Source organism: Neolamprologus multifasciatus, chromosome 14 (genome assembly GCF_963576455.1).
Source record: "Neolamprologus multifasciatus chromosome 14, fNeoMul1.2, whole genome shotgun sequence".
NCBI classification, from domain to species: Eukaryota; Metazoa; Chordata; class Actinopteri; order Cichliformes; family Cichlidae; genus Neolamprologus; species Neolamprologus multifasciatus.
Genome location: NC_140452.1, coordinates 36,254,559 through 36,270,078, shown reverse-complemented (window position 1 = coordinate 36,270,078; position 15,520 = coordinate 36,254,559). Strand labels below are relative to the sequence as shown.

Sequence of the window (15,520 nt, the reverse complement as noted above, 5' to 3'; positions counted from 1 at the left end):
GGTTTGCTGCTCAACGTGAAACATCTTTGTCATTTGTTGCGTCGCATTTAGCGCGTCAAACAACGCAAACAGGAAGCGCCGCCGTCTGCAGGGCACCGTGTGATTAGCGCTGTTTCCCAAACCGCGCCGGTGGAAGAGAAGGTCACCTCTGTGCTTGAGCAGTGCTCGGAGCTTCTGTGCAGCCGACGGTCAGAAGACATGGACGGCTTTGATAACTTGAGCGCGTCGGAGAAGGCAGAGGCGACGGAGCTGCAGCGCATGATCGCTGTCGAGCAGCAGAAAGCGCAGTTCCAGGCTCAGGTAAGAGGACGGGGGCTGACTGTCCTCCGACAGATGTAGCTCATTGTACGACGTGATCTGACGTCTTACACGTGCTTAGTTGACCATTAATGTCTCTGTACAAGAGACCAGTTTGTATTAGAACTGGTCATCACACAGCTGGAAGAACATCTGCTCCTTGTCCAGGTGTTGCCGCGCTTGAAGAACATAGAGTTAATATATCCTCTAGATCCACATCCTGAGCTGTGAAGACCTGTTTTTAACTCCATGCACATCAGTTCTGTGATTAAATAGTTTCCTGTACACAGAAACATGCTGTCTTCTAGAGTCCGGCATGAATCTTGGTTACATGTGTTCAGTGATCAGATTTCAGCCTTTTCTTTTTTAATAAACATAAACTGGCATCAGCCGCGACACTTCGACATTATATAAGTAACACTGAGCTGAATCAGTTCCCGTCTGCTTCATGTGGTTTGCAGGTGCACAGCTTCACCGACGTCTGCTGGGATAAATGTGTGGACACTCCCGGCTCAAAGCTGGACTACAGGACCGAGACGTGCCTGGTGAGCTGCGTGGAGCGATTCATTGACACCACCCTCAGCATCACCAACCGCTTCACACAGATGGTGCAGAAAGGCACTCAGTGATAACGCACCGCAGTCGGACTGTATTATGTTTTTTTATTCCTAATGTGATGGGAGATGACACGAAGAAGACTTTGTGTACGTGGGTGTAACAGCCGGAGTTTGAGAGATGATGGGGACTCTTATGGAGGGAGGGGTGCAGTCATGTGATCAAACTGGAGGAAGGAAGGGAGAGGGAATCTGCAAGCCTGGAGAAGTCCGGTAATAATAAATCTTAAATGTTTCACCTGAAGACTCAAACGTTGCCTGATTTTTTTTTCCCCCTTTCATCGATCTGAAACTTCAAGATTATTATTTACTTTCCTGAACGACATCTATGAGCTGAAAGCAAAGGCTGGACAGCTCCTCGCTCGGCACCTTCTGCTTTCTCTTGATCTTCTCCGTCGTTATGTCCTGATCAATAATAGACGAGGGAAATGATACAGAATTATAATTGTTATTCTGTCGGTGCATATCGCAGAGGATTCTGATTCCACTCGGTCTGCTTTAAATACTTTCTCTACTCCTGGAGTTTTATGTCAAAGAGAGAGGATATCAATAATGAGGTCATTTCAACACTCGAAAGCTCCACTCAGGTGAAAATAAATGTCATCATAAGGGGCAGGCGTTGGAAGGAAGGTGGGCTCAGAGGAGCAGTCTGGAGTTAGGAAGAATTCAAACCTTTTTTATCCAAACAACAGCTGCGTAAACGTAATGGAGTTGTTCACTTAAGCACCAAAAATTCAATGTTTGCATTAATTATATGTTGAGTGACCTGCAGCTCCATGCACATGTTAAAAAGCTAACTGCAAAGAGCCCATCACAGTAATGTGCCTGCAAACAGGCAGATTTTTCTGTCTGTTAGTGTTCCACCACATTAAACAGCCGTTTTTTCATGCTTACATCATTTTACTTCGAGTCACACGCTGACAGGGAAAATCCAGAGATTTACTTTGTGGTTCAACATACGTGCAAACTGAAGTCACTGAAGTACCATGTAGCTAAAATGAAATAAAACATGAATGAATGAATCACAGGGCTCTGTCCATTGTTAATCCACTTTTTCTGCAAACAAGTTTCAACGTAATGTAACAAAGAATCTCACAAATATAAAGATTTCTGCACTTAATCCGACTGAAACTTGGTATTTAGACACAGGAGCAACTTTAAGAGCGAAGCCCTGCAAATCTGATCAAAGTGCCTGTAACAGACAAACCTTTTGTCTATCAATTAATAGATGTACATCAACAGTACATTCGTAACAGAAAATATACATCACACTGGAGTGACTACTACTAATACTACTGCCTGTTATCCCTCTCAGGGCCACCAAAGTTAGGTCTCAGAGGCTTTTCGGTTAGCTTGGGGGCTCCAGGAGCAACAGAACTGAGCTGAACAGTGTTCATGATATCAGACAAACCCTAAAGGAGTGAACATGGAATAAATGTTTGCTGCGTGAAACACTACAGTGTGAGACTGTTGACATTTTTAGCTGCCCTGAGTGCAGACTTGATGGACGTTTCGATCCATCCGTGAGGTGTGGCTGTGTGCTCCCCTGCAAAGTGTACCCGCCCCTCACTCTGGAACAGTTCTCTGGCGTAGTGCCCCTGCTGGTAAGGCGTGAACAGCACAAAGGCTCCCAGACTGTAAGGATCCAAGCCCCACTTCTTCACCAGCCCCCCTGTCCACAAAGGCCTGATGTACTCTCCATGGATCTTCACCAAGTCCTCCAGGACCACAGCCATCAGCTCCCCATCATTCATGCCCTGGAAGAGGGCGGAGTCGTCAGAGCAGGTGTAGGATGCCAGCAGTGCACCTGCGGATGTCCCGGGGAAGCTGTGGCTGGGGTAGTAGATGAAGCGAGCGGGACGGTCTGTGATGCTCTTCCCTCCTCTGATGCCCTCTTTATCCCAGAAGCGCTCCTTGAAACTAAGCACCACCTTTGTGGAGCTGGTGTAATGGACTGAGCGCAGGGCCTCCATCTTGTCCCCAGAGAGAGGCGGCTGAAAGTCAATGAACAGGGTGGCCTTGGCTGTGGCAGTGACCAGGGTGTAGTCCACCGTTAGGTTGGTCAGGGAACCCGAGTTGTGCTGGTCCTGATAGGTGACGGTCACATTTCTACCACCTGTCTGGTTTATGAGCTTGACCTTGGAGTTGAGGAGGATGGTGGCGTTTAAGACCTGATAGAAAGCTCTGGGGAGGTGTTCAAAGCCATCAGTCACCTCAAAGTACCTGAAAGAAATTCAAGAAAACATCCCTTAATACACAATCCTCCGCTAAAGCTGAACTAATCATTTATTTTCTATAAAATTTGAATTATGCCAATCAGCCATAACATTGTGACCATTATGTGCCCCTTTACTGCCACGGAAGATCCGCCCCATTGAGGCCTGGACTCCCCCAGACCCCTAAGGTGTGCTGTGGCATCTGGCACCAAGTTAGCGACAGATCATTGATCCTGTAAGTGGCGAGGTGTGGCCTCCGTGGAGTGTATAATAGTGTCCATGGTCTGCAGCGATGCTCAGGTAGGTGCTACGTGTCAAAGTATCAACCACATGGATGGTAGGACCCAAGGTTTCCCAGCAGAACATCGCCCAAAGCATCACACTGCCTCTGCTGACTCACATTCTACCCACAATGCATCCTGGTGCCAGGTGTTGCCTGGGTCAGCGACAAAATGTGACTCACCAGACGAGGCCACCTTCTTCCATTGCTCCGTGGTCCAGTTCTGATCATTGGTGGTGTTGGTGGTGGTCAGCACAGGCACCCTGACTGGTCTGCAGCTACACAGCAACCAAACTGTGAATTCTGACACTTTTCTATCACAGTCAGCTTGAACCTTTTTCAGCTGTTTGATCTTCGTCTGTTGGATCGGACCACATGGGCCAGTCTTTATTGCCCACGTGCATCATTGAGTCTTCACTGTCCACGACGCTGTTGCTGGTTACTGTTGCTTGGAGATGCTGTGACCCAGCTTATCGTTAGGTTTGTACATTTTTCCTGCTTCTAACGTCAACTTTGAGGACAAAATGTTTACTTGCTCCTTAATATATCTCACCAACTAATAGGTGCCATGATGAGGAGAGAATCAGTGTTCTTCACTTCACCTGTCAGTGGTCACAGTGTTCAATTCAATTCAATTCAATTTTATTTATATAGCGCCAAATCACAACAAAAGTCGCCTCAAGGCGCTTCATAGATACAGAGAAAAACCCAACAATCATATGACCCCCTATGAGCAGCACTTTGGCGACAGTGGGAAGGAAAAACTCCCTTTTAACAGGAAGAAACCTCCAGCAGAACCAGGCTCAGGGAGGGGCGGGGCCATCTGCTGTGATTGGTTGGGGTGAGAGAAGTGAGAGAGAGAGTGTTATGCCTGATAGGTGTATACAACAAGTAATAAGAAAAATTACACATATAATGGCCTGTATTTGTACAGCGCTTTACTAGTCCCTAAGGGCCCCAAAGCACTTTACACATTCAGTCATTCACACACTGGTGATGGCAGCTACATTGTAGCCACAGCCACCCTGGGGCGCACTGACAGAGGCGAGGCTGCCGGACACTGGCGCCACCGGGCCCTCTGACCACCACCAGTAGGCAACGGGTGAAGCGTCTTGCCCAAGGACACAACGACCGGGCTCGAACTGGCAACCTTCTGATTACAAGACGAACTCCCAACTCTTGAGCCACGATCGCCCCATATAACATATAATGACGAAACAAAGGAGAAGTGCCACATAAATCTGTTCCCTCAGCTCTACAAAGTTTAAGCAACTATTTTGCCCTTTTGGAGAACAGTCTAACAATGGTGGCACTATGGAAGCCCAACCACTCAGGATCAGAAGCATATCTTAGCTGCTGTTCCCTGGCTTCTTAACATCCCACTGTGACAGTTATATTTATATTTCTTACTCGACGTTGTCACTGATGTCAGTCTGCATGTACATCATCTCGATCAGCGACGTGTAGAAGAGGCTGTTTTCATTCAGGATGTCCCCGATCATCCTCAGGGCTCCACGACTCAGATTGCCCTCCTTCACCAGATACTCCTGTGAGGACATCCCCCCCCAACAGATTACAGCTGTGATCTGTATGACATCAAGTGTCAAGGTGATTAAACCGTTACCTTCACTGTGTAGGAGTCATATTTATCCAATGTGGCACTACAGCCGATTGCCTTCACATCATCTCTCACCTGTGTGAAAATCACAACATTTACAAGACAAGATTCACACTGACATGTGCAACAAAGCAGCACATGAACAAACCTTCCACAGCGCCTGGCTGAAGAGCTGAGCGGCCGTTTTCCCCCTCTCCCTGTCAGACAAGCTGTAGTTGAGCACGCTGGGGTTGTTTTCAACGGTGTAGGTTTTATGTAGCTCTCCATTTACTAAGTAGTAGGTGTTGATGTCATCTTGGATGAAGCGGTTCATAGGTATTTGTAATTTGGACGCAAAGGAAAGCAAAATCCTGTGACATAAGCACATTAGTTATCCTGTATGAATATATACGGTATTTTAACCATTTGGCTAGAAGATCTTTAGTGGTTTGTTAGACTCTTCCCAGTTACTTAGAGGCTCAGAAATAAGGGTTCTGAAATCTACAGAAAACTCTACAGGCTCGTACATTTCCTCTGGCATCATTCAGTTCTTACTTCCAGCAGGATATTTTCCTTGATTAAATAAGGGGGTGTCTATTTGCCAAAATGTCACAGTCCCACTATGGCATGTGCATCTCTTTACTCACTTATGAAAGCTTGGGATCCTCATGGCCCCCAGTTCTGCATACCAGCCCTCTCTCCTGTTCCTGAAGGTCTCCACACGTCCTCCGATACGATTACTGGCCTCGATTATGGTCACCTTTGATGTCCAAGGGGACACACAGCGACGAAAAGCATATGCACTTTTAGTACCAACAGTAATGACTCAGAAAATTACTCCCAGAGCGAGTGTAGTTTAAATGTTTTTCCCTGACTGTAAATTACCTTATGTCCAGCATCTTCTAGAAACTTGGCAGCTGTCAGTCCGGCGATGCCCCCGCCGACGATTGCTACGTGTCGAGGCGTCTTTGTAGCAGGAAGACCTTTCTTCACGATGTCAAGAAGCTCGCTGTAGTCTGTGTCTTGGAGGCATTCAAACAGGGGATCTCCTATTATCCCGTTCACAGTGAGCACCACAGCCGCCACCAGAACCAGAGGAACTGATGGTGACAGAAAAGATGTTAACTCAGCCGATGAAGTCAAACTGTGGCTCATAAAAAATCCCCCAAGGGGTTGCCAAGTAACCACAAAGTCCCAGTTTCCTTCCTTTACTGCGAACTTTATAAACAGAGAAGAAATGACAAGAAGATTTTCCCAGTTAGTGTTTTTCATGAGAGTGACTTCACAGCAGATTGTTTTGCACTCACAGAGTTTGCACAGTGCCATGTGAGACGTCATCTCGACGATGGAACTCCACAGTCTGGGCTTTTCTTTCACACCGTGAGAGGAAATGGAAACCTAACGGACACAAGCTCTAAATTAAGTTGGCGAGGCTCAGGCAGAACAGTTACGAACAAAGAAAAGCCTAAAATTGTCTTTTTAAAAATATGCTGGAAACAATATACAACACATTAAATCTCCCAAACGCACCAGTAGTGATCTCAGTTAATAAATTCAGAGTGCAGGGCCGTGTTTCACTCACCTCTGTCAAAGGTAGTGTCTCGTAAGTCGTCATGAGCCTATTCATGGCTGAGGAGGAATGACCCACAGACCCTCACAGAGCTAACCTATCAACCCTGTGACTCACCGTATGAAATAAGGCTTTCTGAAAAACCCGGACGCATGGCATGTGTGAAATTGCACACAAGGTCATTTTAATGAGCGACTGTGTGGCTCCCTCAGGTCTTCCAGAAATATTTTCCCACACTGGCTCCAGAGTCAACCACACTGAACAAATCAGATTAGCGAGGTTATACTAGTCATCAGCATACCTCGTTTTACTCCGTCTTCACTCGTTTTCATATCTGACCTGAAAAGGCTCATTTAGTGGTGGCCAAAAAAATGCCCGTCAGACCTGAAGCTGCATTACATCACATTCATAATCTAAGGAGCTTGGAAAGAAAAGCATCTGGACGTCTTTAAGTCGCTTGAAAAGCAAAAGTGAAGACTACGATGACCTGGATGACTGAGAACCTTCACAGACATCACACTCATAACAACATCTGTACTTTTATTAAGTTTACTATAACTGTCTATACAGTAAAGACCACAGGATGTGCAAACACTCACCTCTCAGCTCCTTCTGTGTCCGGGACATAATAACACATGGAAGGCATTTATATGATGTGGAAACTGAAACCAAAGTGACATGGGTTAAGTTTCATTTTCTGACTTTTATGTCCTCAGCTTTCATTTCTGAAATGAAATAACTGAAGGGAATCTGACACTCCCGAGATAATTTTATAAACAAAGGAAATAACCGAGGAAGTATTTAATTACCTTTAAAGAAAAATGTCTGTTTCCAGCGTAAAAGCTGGATTCTACAGCAAGAAAATCAGTAAAGACGTACTGATTTTTATAGCTCACACTCACGGGCTGTGAATTTAACAGTATCTACATTGATGTATAGCTGAGCACAGCATTGTTAGTCATGGGTCAGTGTATGGAAAAACTCCAAGGCTGATGAACTAATGAGGCTTTGGGAGTTAAGTCAGCCATGTTAATGTATAATGTGAAAGGTAGAGCTCAGCCTGCACCCTGAGAGAAGCTCAACTCAATACATCTACTCAATGTATGTTTGGGGGGAAAGTACCACTCAAGGCTCGGAGAGTTCGTTCTTTTGAACTAAACTAAAATCCAGCTGCTGTTGATTTAAAGAAATACTTCAGTTGAACCTGCGCTTCTTGTCTGCTCTCTTTCTTTTTAACATTTTGAGATTGTTTCCAAGTCATGTGAAGAAAAGAACATTTTAATCGTGAGTGGTGAGGTATTCATCAGCACTTCTTCTGCTCACCAATTAACTTCCTGTTTAGATTCTGTGGTCCTGGCAGTGTATTTTAAAGACTGAGAGTAAGTCGTTTTAAAAAAAAATCTCAGTAGTTTTGGGAGGATGAACCATTTTGAATAAAGAACACACATCGTGTCGGGAAAAGTTAAACCATCGTGAAGAGATCTGAATGGGATGAGCTGGGAAACGACTGGAGCCAAACTGGATCTGAGCTCGATGAAATCTGAATCCACGAGTCTTATCTGTGACCAGGACACAGTGGGCTATACTGAGACATTAGACATTCGTCGTGGATCCACTCAGACTCCTTTGGTGATTTTTCAATAGACCGTATCTATCCGATTTAATGACTGAATCTGTGAACAGATTTCAACATGTTCACTTTAACATGGATTTAACTCAGTTTTCGAGTCCGTTCAGTCTCATCCGTACTCAGATATTCACATCAGCTTCAAGATTCAACTGTGACAGCCCTTCCATCGATGTGACCGACCACAGTGAATGAGTGAATAAATAAATGAATATCAGAAAATTTACAGAGTACAGATATTTTTTTTTAAATCGTGGAAATATATCCACGGGTTAGTGCTTTCATAATATTTTATTCACGGTTGCTGTTCAGAAACACACACACACACACACACACACACACACACACACACACACACACACAACAACGACATGATAGGACCCAGATTTTAAGTCGACGTGGTCTGCGAGGCGTGGTCTGCGGTGCGTCCGGCATCCCTGCACTGCACCGCAGACCACGCCCCGCAGACCACGCCCCGCCACAATCGTATCGTAAAGTAAACGTTTTCAGTGCAAGCACACAGGCTGACAGACTGACAGCGATGTCGCTACCCGATCCGTACCGGAAACCCGATCGGTACCCCGCATGCGCGAAAGGTGTCTACTTCCGGTCGTAGCGTTTTACGATAGTTATGGGTCAGAGTATCGGTTAAGATGTTAAGAATAATAAGTATATCTTAAAATGTTTGTAATAATGAAGCATTTCAGTACAATGTAGACAAAAACGAAAAATAAAAAGATAGTTACGGATCGGGACTCCCGATCCTTACTGCGCATGTGCAAAGTCGGACCGTACAAATCGGGTCTACCCGATCCGTACCGCGCATGTGCAGATGTTTTCTTCTTCTTCTGTTATTTTAATGGCAGTGTACCCCCCAGTGTACGAGGATACTGCCACCTGCTGACCGAGCGAATGAACCCCATTGTAAAATGAATTGGCGTCATTACAAACGTGTGTTAAATTTGATTTAGTGATAGTCGAGTGTGTTTATGCTTGTCTGTGAGGAGAGGATTGACTGGAATAGTGATGATGATGTCCGCTATCACTGTCAATTGTCAGTAAACACTTAATCTGGCTGATGAATCTTCATGTGACACATTGCTAAATCAATATTATTAAGTCTGTAATTAGGCGCCATTCTTCTTATTTTACGGCGCTGTTGTTCAATCGGGGAACGCTCTCTGTTGAGGAGAAAAGCATGAATTTGTTTGTATACGGATTATCCATTGTTTAAATGTCCCGGGCAGTCGAAAAGGAGGCAGAGCTGTTGAGAAATGCTAGGAGCTAACTGGGCGCTAACCGTATCATTCAAATATATTGAATGTCGCAATGTTGGCAAAGAGAGGAAGTGACGTAAGATTTGCGCATGCGGGGTACCGATCGGGTTTCCGGTACGGATCGGGTAGTGACAAGCATCGCCTCCCATGGAGGCAGAGTTAGAAAGATGGAGACTTCAGATTTTATTGTGATCTGATGATAAATCCATTATGCAAGTTGATGAGTGTAAAAGTGTGTACACAAAATAGCAAACTAATATTTAATTGGTATTTCGGGATTTGTAAAAATGCAAATTACAGACTGATTTCCAATGTCTCCATGTGTGTTTTTTTTATGTGTAATGTCTTTCCTTATATTGGTGAATAGACTCTAGTGGACAGGACTTACAAAGAGGGATTTTTAACTGGATAATCAAAGATATATAAAAGTCGCTTTGCCGTAAACTGATTTCGTTGTGACGGGAATGCTGTTTGTGTCTCACGATGACTTGATATCATTCGTGAGGGACACATTTGAAATATATTTCACATATTATAGGCCAACAGGACATTTACAGCAGTTTAAATACGGGCGATCACTTTTTGGCAAATACCGGAAGTCAGTTGCCTCCGAAGCCTTGGAGCCTGCCCCAATCGATACGTCATAGCTCGCAATACAGGAAGTAAACAAACCAGACCGAGGAGTTGACGCCGAGAAGCTCACGAGACCTGTCGTTGAGTGCTGGACGGCTCGTGCAGGGTGTGTGTCTGTCTGAGCTCGCGCTGTAGTTTGTTGTATGCGTTATGAGCAGGCGTCGCGCGCTCCTGGAGTGACGTGACTTTGGTTCAGCACTGTAAGGTGTGTATGTGCGTGCTGCAGCTCTCTGACAAATACAGCGCGTTATCTTCATTTCAGCATCTTTACAAAGAAGCAACGATGCCGCTCATATTCCCAGCTACCTCTCGTCTCTGCTGCTGTTACTGACGCAGGAAGCAGCTAAAGGGCAGACATTAATCTGGACATCTTGCTTAGCTGCTGCCTGTCGGACGTACACCGTCATGAAACATTTCTGAGCGGAGTTCGGTCGCAGCACGACAGTTAATGCCTTTGGGCTAACGCTAGTACCACCGTTAGCGGACATAAACGAGCGTAGCATAGCTACACCGGGTTAGCTAGTGAAGCATGTAAACGTTATTTACTCCCGAAGCGCGGTAAACCAGCGTTAGCTTCTAGCGTGCACGCGCTGGCTCAGCAAATACGTGCCCGCGAGACACATCGAACCTGAGGTCAGTGAATTTTATAACACTTCTTCTATTTGCTGTACGTGAGAAGCAGCGTGGATGATACGTTTGTGTTACACATTCATCCCCTTTACTTCAACTTAACCCCACTCTGCTGGCACTCAGTTTCCCGCCCTGTTTCCGATGTTACACTCAGGTGTTATCGTTTTGGTTCTTTAAAGAGTGATGGTACCCGGCACGCCTGATCTTCACTTCTCCAGCTGAGGTCAGTGAGAAAGCAAACCCTGCAGCATCATGGCTGAGGTGTGGGGACAGAGGAGCTTGCTGGGCGTCGGCGTGGTGGTGGCCTGGCTGCTGCTGTTCCACCTGCTGGTCAACATCTGGCTGCTGTGTGTCTTCACCAGCCTGCTCTTGGTGCTCTGGGGCTGGCTCGGTTCGCAGACTGTTCTCGAGTCCAACAGTGTGATTCACCTGGAGAGGTTTATCACCTGGGAGCAAGTAAGTCTATAATTAATGATGTTGATGTTTTACAATATATGGATGTGATTATAAACAGTTTGGGCTAAGTTAACCAGACTCCACTCATTCTCCCTCATTATGGTATTACTAATTTTCAGATTCCAAAGTCTGAGGAGGATGAAAATGATCTGGACCAGGAGATCCACAACACAGTGAAGAAAATCATCAGAGACTTTGTCACCTCCTGGTACTCCACTGTGTCCTCTGAGAGTGCTTTTGAAACAGAGATTGAAGAAGCCATGATCTCCATGGCCATGAGGCTGAAACTGCGAGCAAGAACAGCTGACAGGAAGGTACTGAGCTTTGAAGGAGCAGGGAGCTTTCACAAGGTCTAACAATGTGCTTGCAATAATTTTCTGTAGTTAATGTGAAGGCCAGGCACACTACAAGCACTTGAAGAACAAGTGTTTGTGTTAACCTGCTTACAGTTGTTGTTGTTATGGATGAGGAGCACTTGTAAATGTGCATTAAAATCTGTAAAGAGATTTCCAAAAGTCTGGGATGGTTAAAACCATCTATTAAAATAATGTATACAGTAATTGCTCCACCAGTGTTGATAAGTGTTAGTAAACAAGTCAGGACTGTAGCTGGGTAAATATTAGGAAAGGTGTGACCCATTACCACAGGTCATGTGACTGTTGAGGAGTTCTTTAACCTCCTAGGACCTGCGTCCACACACGTGGACATCACATTTTGGGTTATTTAGACTAAAATACTCAATTCTGCTCTACATGGGCCTGGTATCCACTTACGAGGACATTATGCTGCTACTGTGCTATCAAAATATTAAATGAATATCCTCATATGTGGCTCTGATTTTTCTTAAAAACAAAAATAAGGTTGAAAAAAACCCCTGGTAATTCTTTGTTTTTACATTCATCAGACCCCAGTCAGCCCAAATATCAACGAGAAATTAAAAATGCATGTCGTGGAAGAGTTCAGGTCTCAGGAGGTTAAAGATGGGCTCAGGTAGGTTTTTTCAGGAACCAGAAATGCACAGACCTCTGAGGTTTAAACCAGGACCTGTTAGGACCCAGTGTCCTGCTGACGGTCCAGGTTTAAGGTTAACTCTGCATGATTATTACCTTTTATTAGCGTTGCTGTAGCCCATTGAACACTGGACTTTTGACTTAGAGGGATTATTTAACAGTCGCTGACTGATTGATAGTGCATTGTTGTAACAAAATGTATATGACAGAAAATAAGAGAAACCACAGTAGTTCCCTTTATGTACCAGCTCAGACTCTGAGAACCATGAGCTCTATAAGAAGCACTGTATGGTAGGTGACACATTAGCAGCAGGTCCTGTGAGTTCAAATCCTCATATGAAGTTTTTCAGCACATCCACTAACAGCTCAGCACCGGTCTATGGTATTCACTAGGGCTGCCACAAACCATTATTTTGATAGTCGACTAGTCACCGATTATTTTTGCAATTAGTCGACTAATCAGATCATCATCCATTGGACGTAAAACGTACAGCTTATTGCACCAGCAGCATCTGCTCTTATATAACTATCATTAGCTTACAGCTTGAAGTGTTTAAGGTATGTGCTAACTAAAAATAAAGACAAGATGATAGTTTATTACATTTTAATGAAATTTGCAGATTGTTTCGGTGAAGTTTAATAAACTCCTTGCTATCTAAAATATAACAGGACACCGGAGGAAATTCTGAGCATCTCACACTTCTGATAATCAGCTGTCTGCTTGACGTTTATTCAGCTGTGTAAAAACTATAACTTTAATCTCAGCCAAACCGATTTACTCAGGAACAAATAAAATACTAAAAAAAGCCAAACAATAACATTTTAAGTTATCTAAGTGACTTATATATCATGTTTAACCTGAGTAGTGAAAGACGGCGGTGGGTTTGAAAACGATTTGCGGGAGTCCGGTGTTCTCACAGCTCTAGTGAGCCTAGCCCCCGGCTAGCTATCGAGCTAGTGGCTAACAGACGTCTCCGAAAACGTCGGAGCGCTTTTGAAAATATGTGGTGTCTTGATAAACTGAGCAGATATTTGAGGTTTACACAGCTACATTCTCGCCTGAAAATATGTTAAACGTTTATTTTGTGACCCAGAAAGAATAATAAGAGTAATATTAAACTAACTAGCTGCCGCCATTGTTGGAAACTGAGCTGGGCTGCGCTATGAATTCTGGGACACAGCTTCTTCTTCGGGGTTTAACGGCAGCTGGCATCCTTGTACATGCAGTGCTGCCATCTTCTGTTTCAGTCCGGTATTACACTCTTAAATCCTACTACTTATTCCTGCGTCTTTTGGGATCTTACAAAGCTTCAAACGACAAGTCGACTATTAAATCAGTCGTCGATGATTTTGATAGTCGACGTAATCGTGACTAGTCGACTAATCGTGGCAGCCCTAGTATTCACCACAGAGATGCTCTAACCTCTTCTGCCTATTCGATCTTTGTCGGTGTCACTTTAGTCATTTTTCTTACATCCAGCATAAAACAGAACAGACTATTTACTTGTGCCATCTTACAAGATGATCAGTAGTATTTGCTGCACAAAGGGTCACACCATTATTAGTGTATGTTACCGTATATTTGACCATTAACGGCAACATTCACAGGAATTATTACAAGATTTCTTTGCTTGTAAAGAAACTAAATTAACATGCAGAATTAAAAATGGAGAGAATCAGAGAATTTCTCTAACGGGTCGTGTAAATGTGTGAATTCTGCAGGAACTGACCCAGAGGGTCCTCGATCTGTTCGGCTGCCATCTACAGGACTACATGAAAGCCAAGCAGCTGGTGACCGAGCAGCAGGTGTCTCTGAGAGCAGATGAGAGCAGCGAGAACGAGCAGCTGTGGAAGGCTTACTCCAGCATCAGCACCCCTCACCTCGCCATGACCAGCGAAATAGTGGAAGTCAACTACGTGAGAGCAGTCGCAGACTTGCTGCTGCACGTTTTAGTGCCTTCACCTCACTTGGAAACGCGCACTGGACGGTTTGTGGTTGGAGAGCTGATAACCTGTAACGTCCTGCTGCCTCTCGTTGCCAAACTGTCGGACCCTGACTGGTTAAACCTCCTCATACTTAAAATATTTGTCAGCCAACCGCCAGAAACAACAGAATCACCAAATTCATGCCCGCTCCTACCCTCTCCACCTAATGACCCAGAGGTCGCTCCAGCATCGCAGGCAGCACACGTTCCTCAAGAGAACAGCGACGTTCCTGCGCAGAGAGCGGAGGCTGAGAAGATCAATCACACAGAGACCGCCACGCCCGCTGCCTATGACGTGCCCGACTCCGCGGAGGCAGACTTTCCACATCACAACGCCGAAGAAGATGAAACCGTTCGACCCTTTTTAAGGCGCTACACAAGAGGAAGCAAGTCAAACCCATTTTACCAGGAAAACGACTCCGACCCGGATTCTCCTCTGGCTGATTTTAAACGCAGCTCCAGCGATTCTTTGGTCATGATCGGACAAGATGATGGTCTGGACGACAGCAGGAAAGATTGCGCCGCATCTGTCGAGACCAACTACGGGTTGGATCTGGAGGATGTCTGCCACAGTCCAGTGGATGACCAAACCAAGTTCCTGCTGAGTTCAGAATCGGAGGAGCAGAGTAATGGCTGCTCATCATCGCTCAGCACAGCAGAGAGGGACTCCAGCACGATTTGTTCCTTGGAGAGAGAAGGCAGTTCCCCGTCTATAATCGCCAACAGAGGCCTTCTTATAGGCGCAGAGCAGACTGGGGTAATGAATCCTAATGAGCTGAGTGTTGTCAGTACACTGCAGTGCTGTTCCTCTGTCCCCACGTTCAGCTTTGAGCCCCTCAGCAGCCCCGAGGGACCCGTCATCATCCAAAACCTGCGCATCACTGGAACCATCACGGCTAAGGAGTACCGAGGCACCGGCTCGCACCCCTACACACTTTACACCATCAAAGTAAGGACCATGTGACTTTGCTACGTTGTTGGTTGGTGTTTACTGGGCTGATCGATGACCTACAGAAAAACACCCAGAGAGTGCTACAGCACTGCTCTCAGGAGCGTCCTCTATCAGGCCATGATAATGAGCTTTGCTGCATTTGTGCAGTTTTTAGCACTGACAAATATAATGATGATAAAAGGCAGTAATTTTAATATTTCAACATATTTAACTTTCAGTTTTATTTAATAACTAAGAGTTTAAAACCCTAAAATACACAGAAACAGGACTCGTTCTGATGTCTGATGTTCTGCACTGGGAGAAAGTTTTTAAATAAATCACCATCAGTGCTCGGACGTTTGGTTAGCAAGGTTAATCCATCGGACAAAAGTAAATA

At 45.1% G+C, this 15,520-nt stretch overlaps 3 protein-coding genes across 10 annotated transcripts in view; 2 read left to right on the top strand and 1 right to left on the bottom strand.

Annotated features, from left to right (window-relative positions):
* Nucleotides 1–52: 52 nt before the first annotated feature.
* timm8b (translocase of inner mitochondrial membrane 8 homolog B (yeast)) lies at nt 53–1,149 on the top strand. The gene is made up of 2 exons (XM_085184733.1): nt 53–300; nt 759–1,149. Exons 1-2 carry the CDS (start codon nt 199–201, stop codon nt 924–926), a joined length of 270 nt encoding a protein of 89 aa, XP_085040859.1. The 5' UTR covers nt 53–198; the 3' UTR covers nt 927–1,149.
* A 35-nt stretch (nt 1,150–1,184) lies between these two features.
* il4i1 (interleukin 4 induced 1) lies at nt 1,185–8,584 on the bottom strand. Of its 3 annotated transcripts, none has more exons than XM_085184703.1 (8): nt 6,587–8,584; nt 6,312–6,402; nt 5,890–6,104; nt 5,652–5,764; nt 5,174–5,375; nt 5,032–5,100; nt 4,818–4,954; nt 1,185–3,134 (listed from the first exon to the last, which is right to left on the bottom strand). In XM_085184703.1, the coding sequence occupies exons 1-8, from the start codon at nt 6,629–6,631 to the stop codon at nt 2,366–2,368; spliced, it is 1,641 nt and encodes a 546-aa protein (XP_085040829.1). In that variant the 5' UTR covers nt 6,632–8,584; the 3' UTR covers nt 1,185–2,365. The 3 variants fall into 3 exon arrangements, with proteins under 3 accessions (XP_085040829.1, XP_085040830.1, XP_085040828.1); XM_085184704.1 differs by having other exon boundaries at nt 7,174–8,584; XM_085184702.1 differs by lacking the exons at nt 6,312–6,402; nt 6,587–8,584 and having other exon boundaries at nt 5,890–6,305.
* Nucleotides 8,585–10,137: 1,553 nt separating this feature from the next.
* snx19b (sorting nexin 19b) overlaps nt 10,138–15,520 on the top strand; it is a 50,387-nt gene continuing 45,004 nt past the window's right edge. For 3 of the 6 annotated variants that reach the window (XR_014877929.1, XR_014877928.1, XM_085184697.1), the window contains exons 1-3: nt 10,203–11,197; nt 11,317–11,511; nt 13,930–15,141. Coding sequence is in view for 3 of the 6 variants with exons in the window: in XM_085184697.1 (XP_085040823.1) it covers nt 10,994–11,197; nt 11,317–11,511; nt 13,930–15,141 (1,611 nt within the window). In the remaining 3 variants the exon portion in view is untranslated. Of the gene's footprint in view, nt 11,198–11,316; nt 11,512–13,929; nt 15,142–15,520 lie in introns of all 6 variants that reach the window. The other 3 variants (XR_014877930.1, XM_085184698.1, XM_085184699.1) reach the window with 3 other exon arrangements.

Coding starts and splice junctions, on each gene's coding strand:
- timm8b (XM_085184733.1), top strand. CDS start 199: ATGGACGGCTTTGATAACTTGAGCGCGTCGGAGAAGGCAGAGGCGACG. Junction 301..758: donor AAGCGCAGTTCCAGGCTCAG/GTAAGAGGACGG, acceptor TGTGGTTTGCAG/GTGCACAGCTTCACCGACGT.
- il4i1 (XM_085184702.1), bottom strand. CDS start 6,276: ATGAAAAACACTAACTGGGAAAATCTTCTTGTCATTTCTTCTCTGTTT. Junction 5,765..5,889: donor TAGAAGATGCTGGACATAAG/GTAATTTACAGT, acceptor TGGACATCAAAG/GTGACCATAATCGAGGCCAG. Junction 5,101..5,173: donor TCAGCCAGGCGCTGTGGAAG/GTTTGTTCATGT, acceptor ATTTTCACACAG/GTGAGAGATGATGTGAAGGC.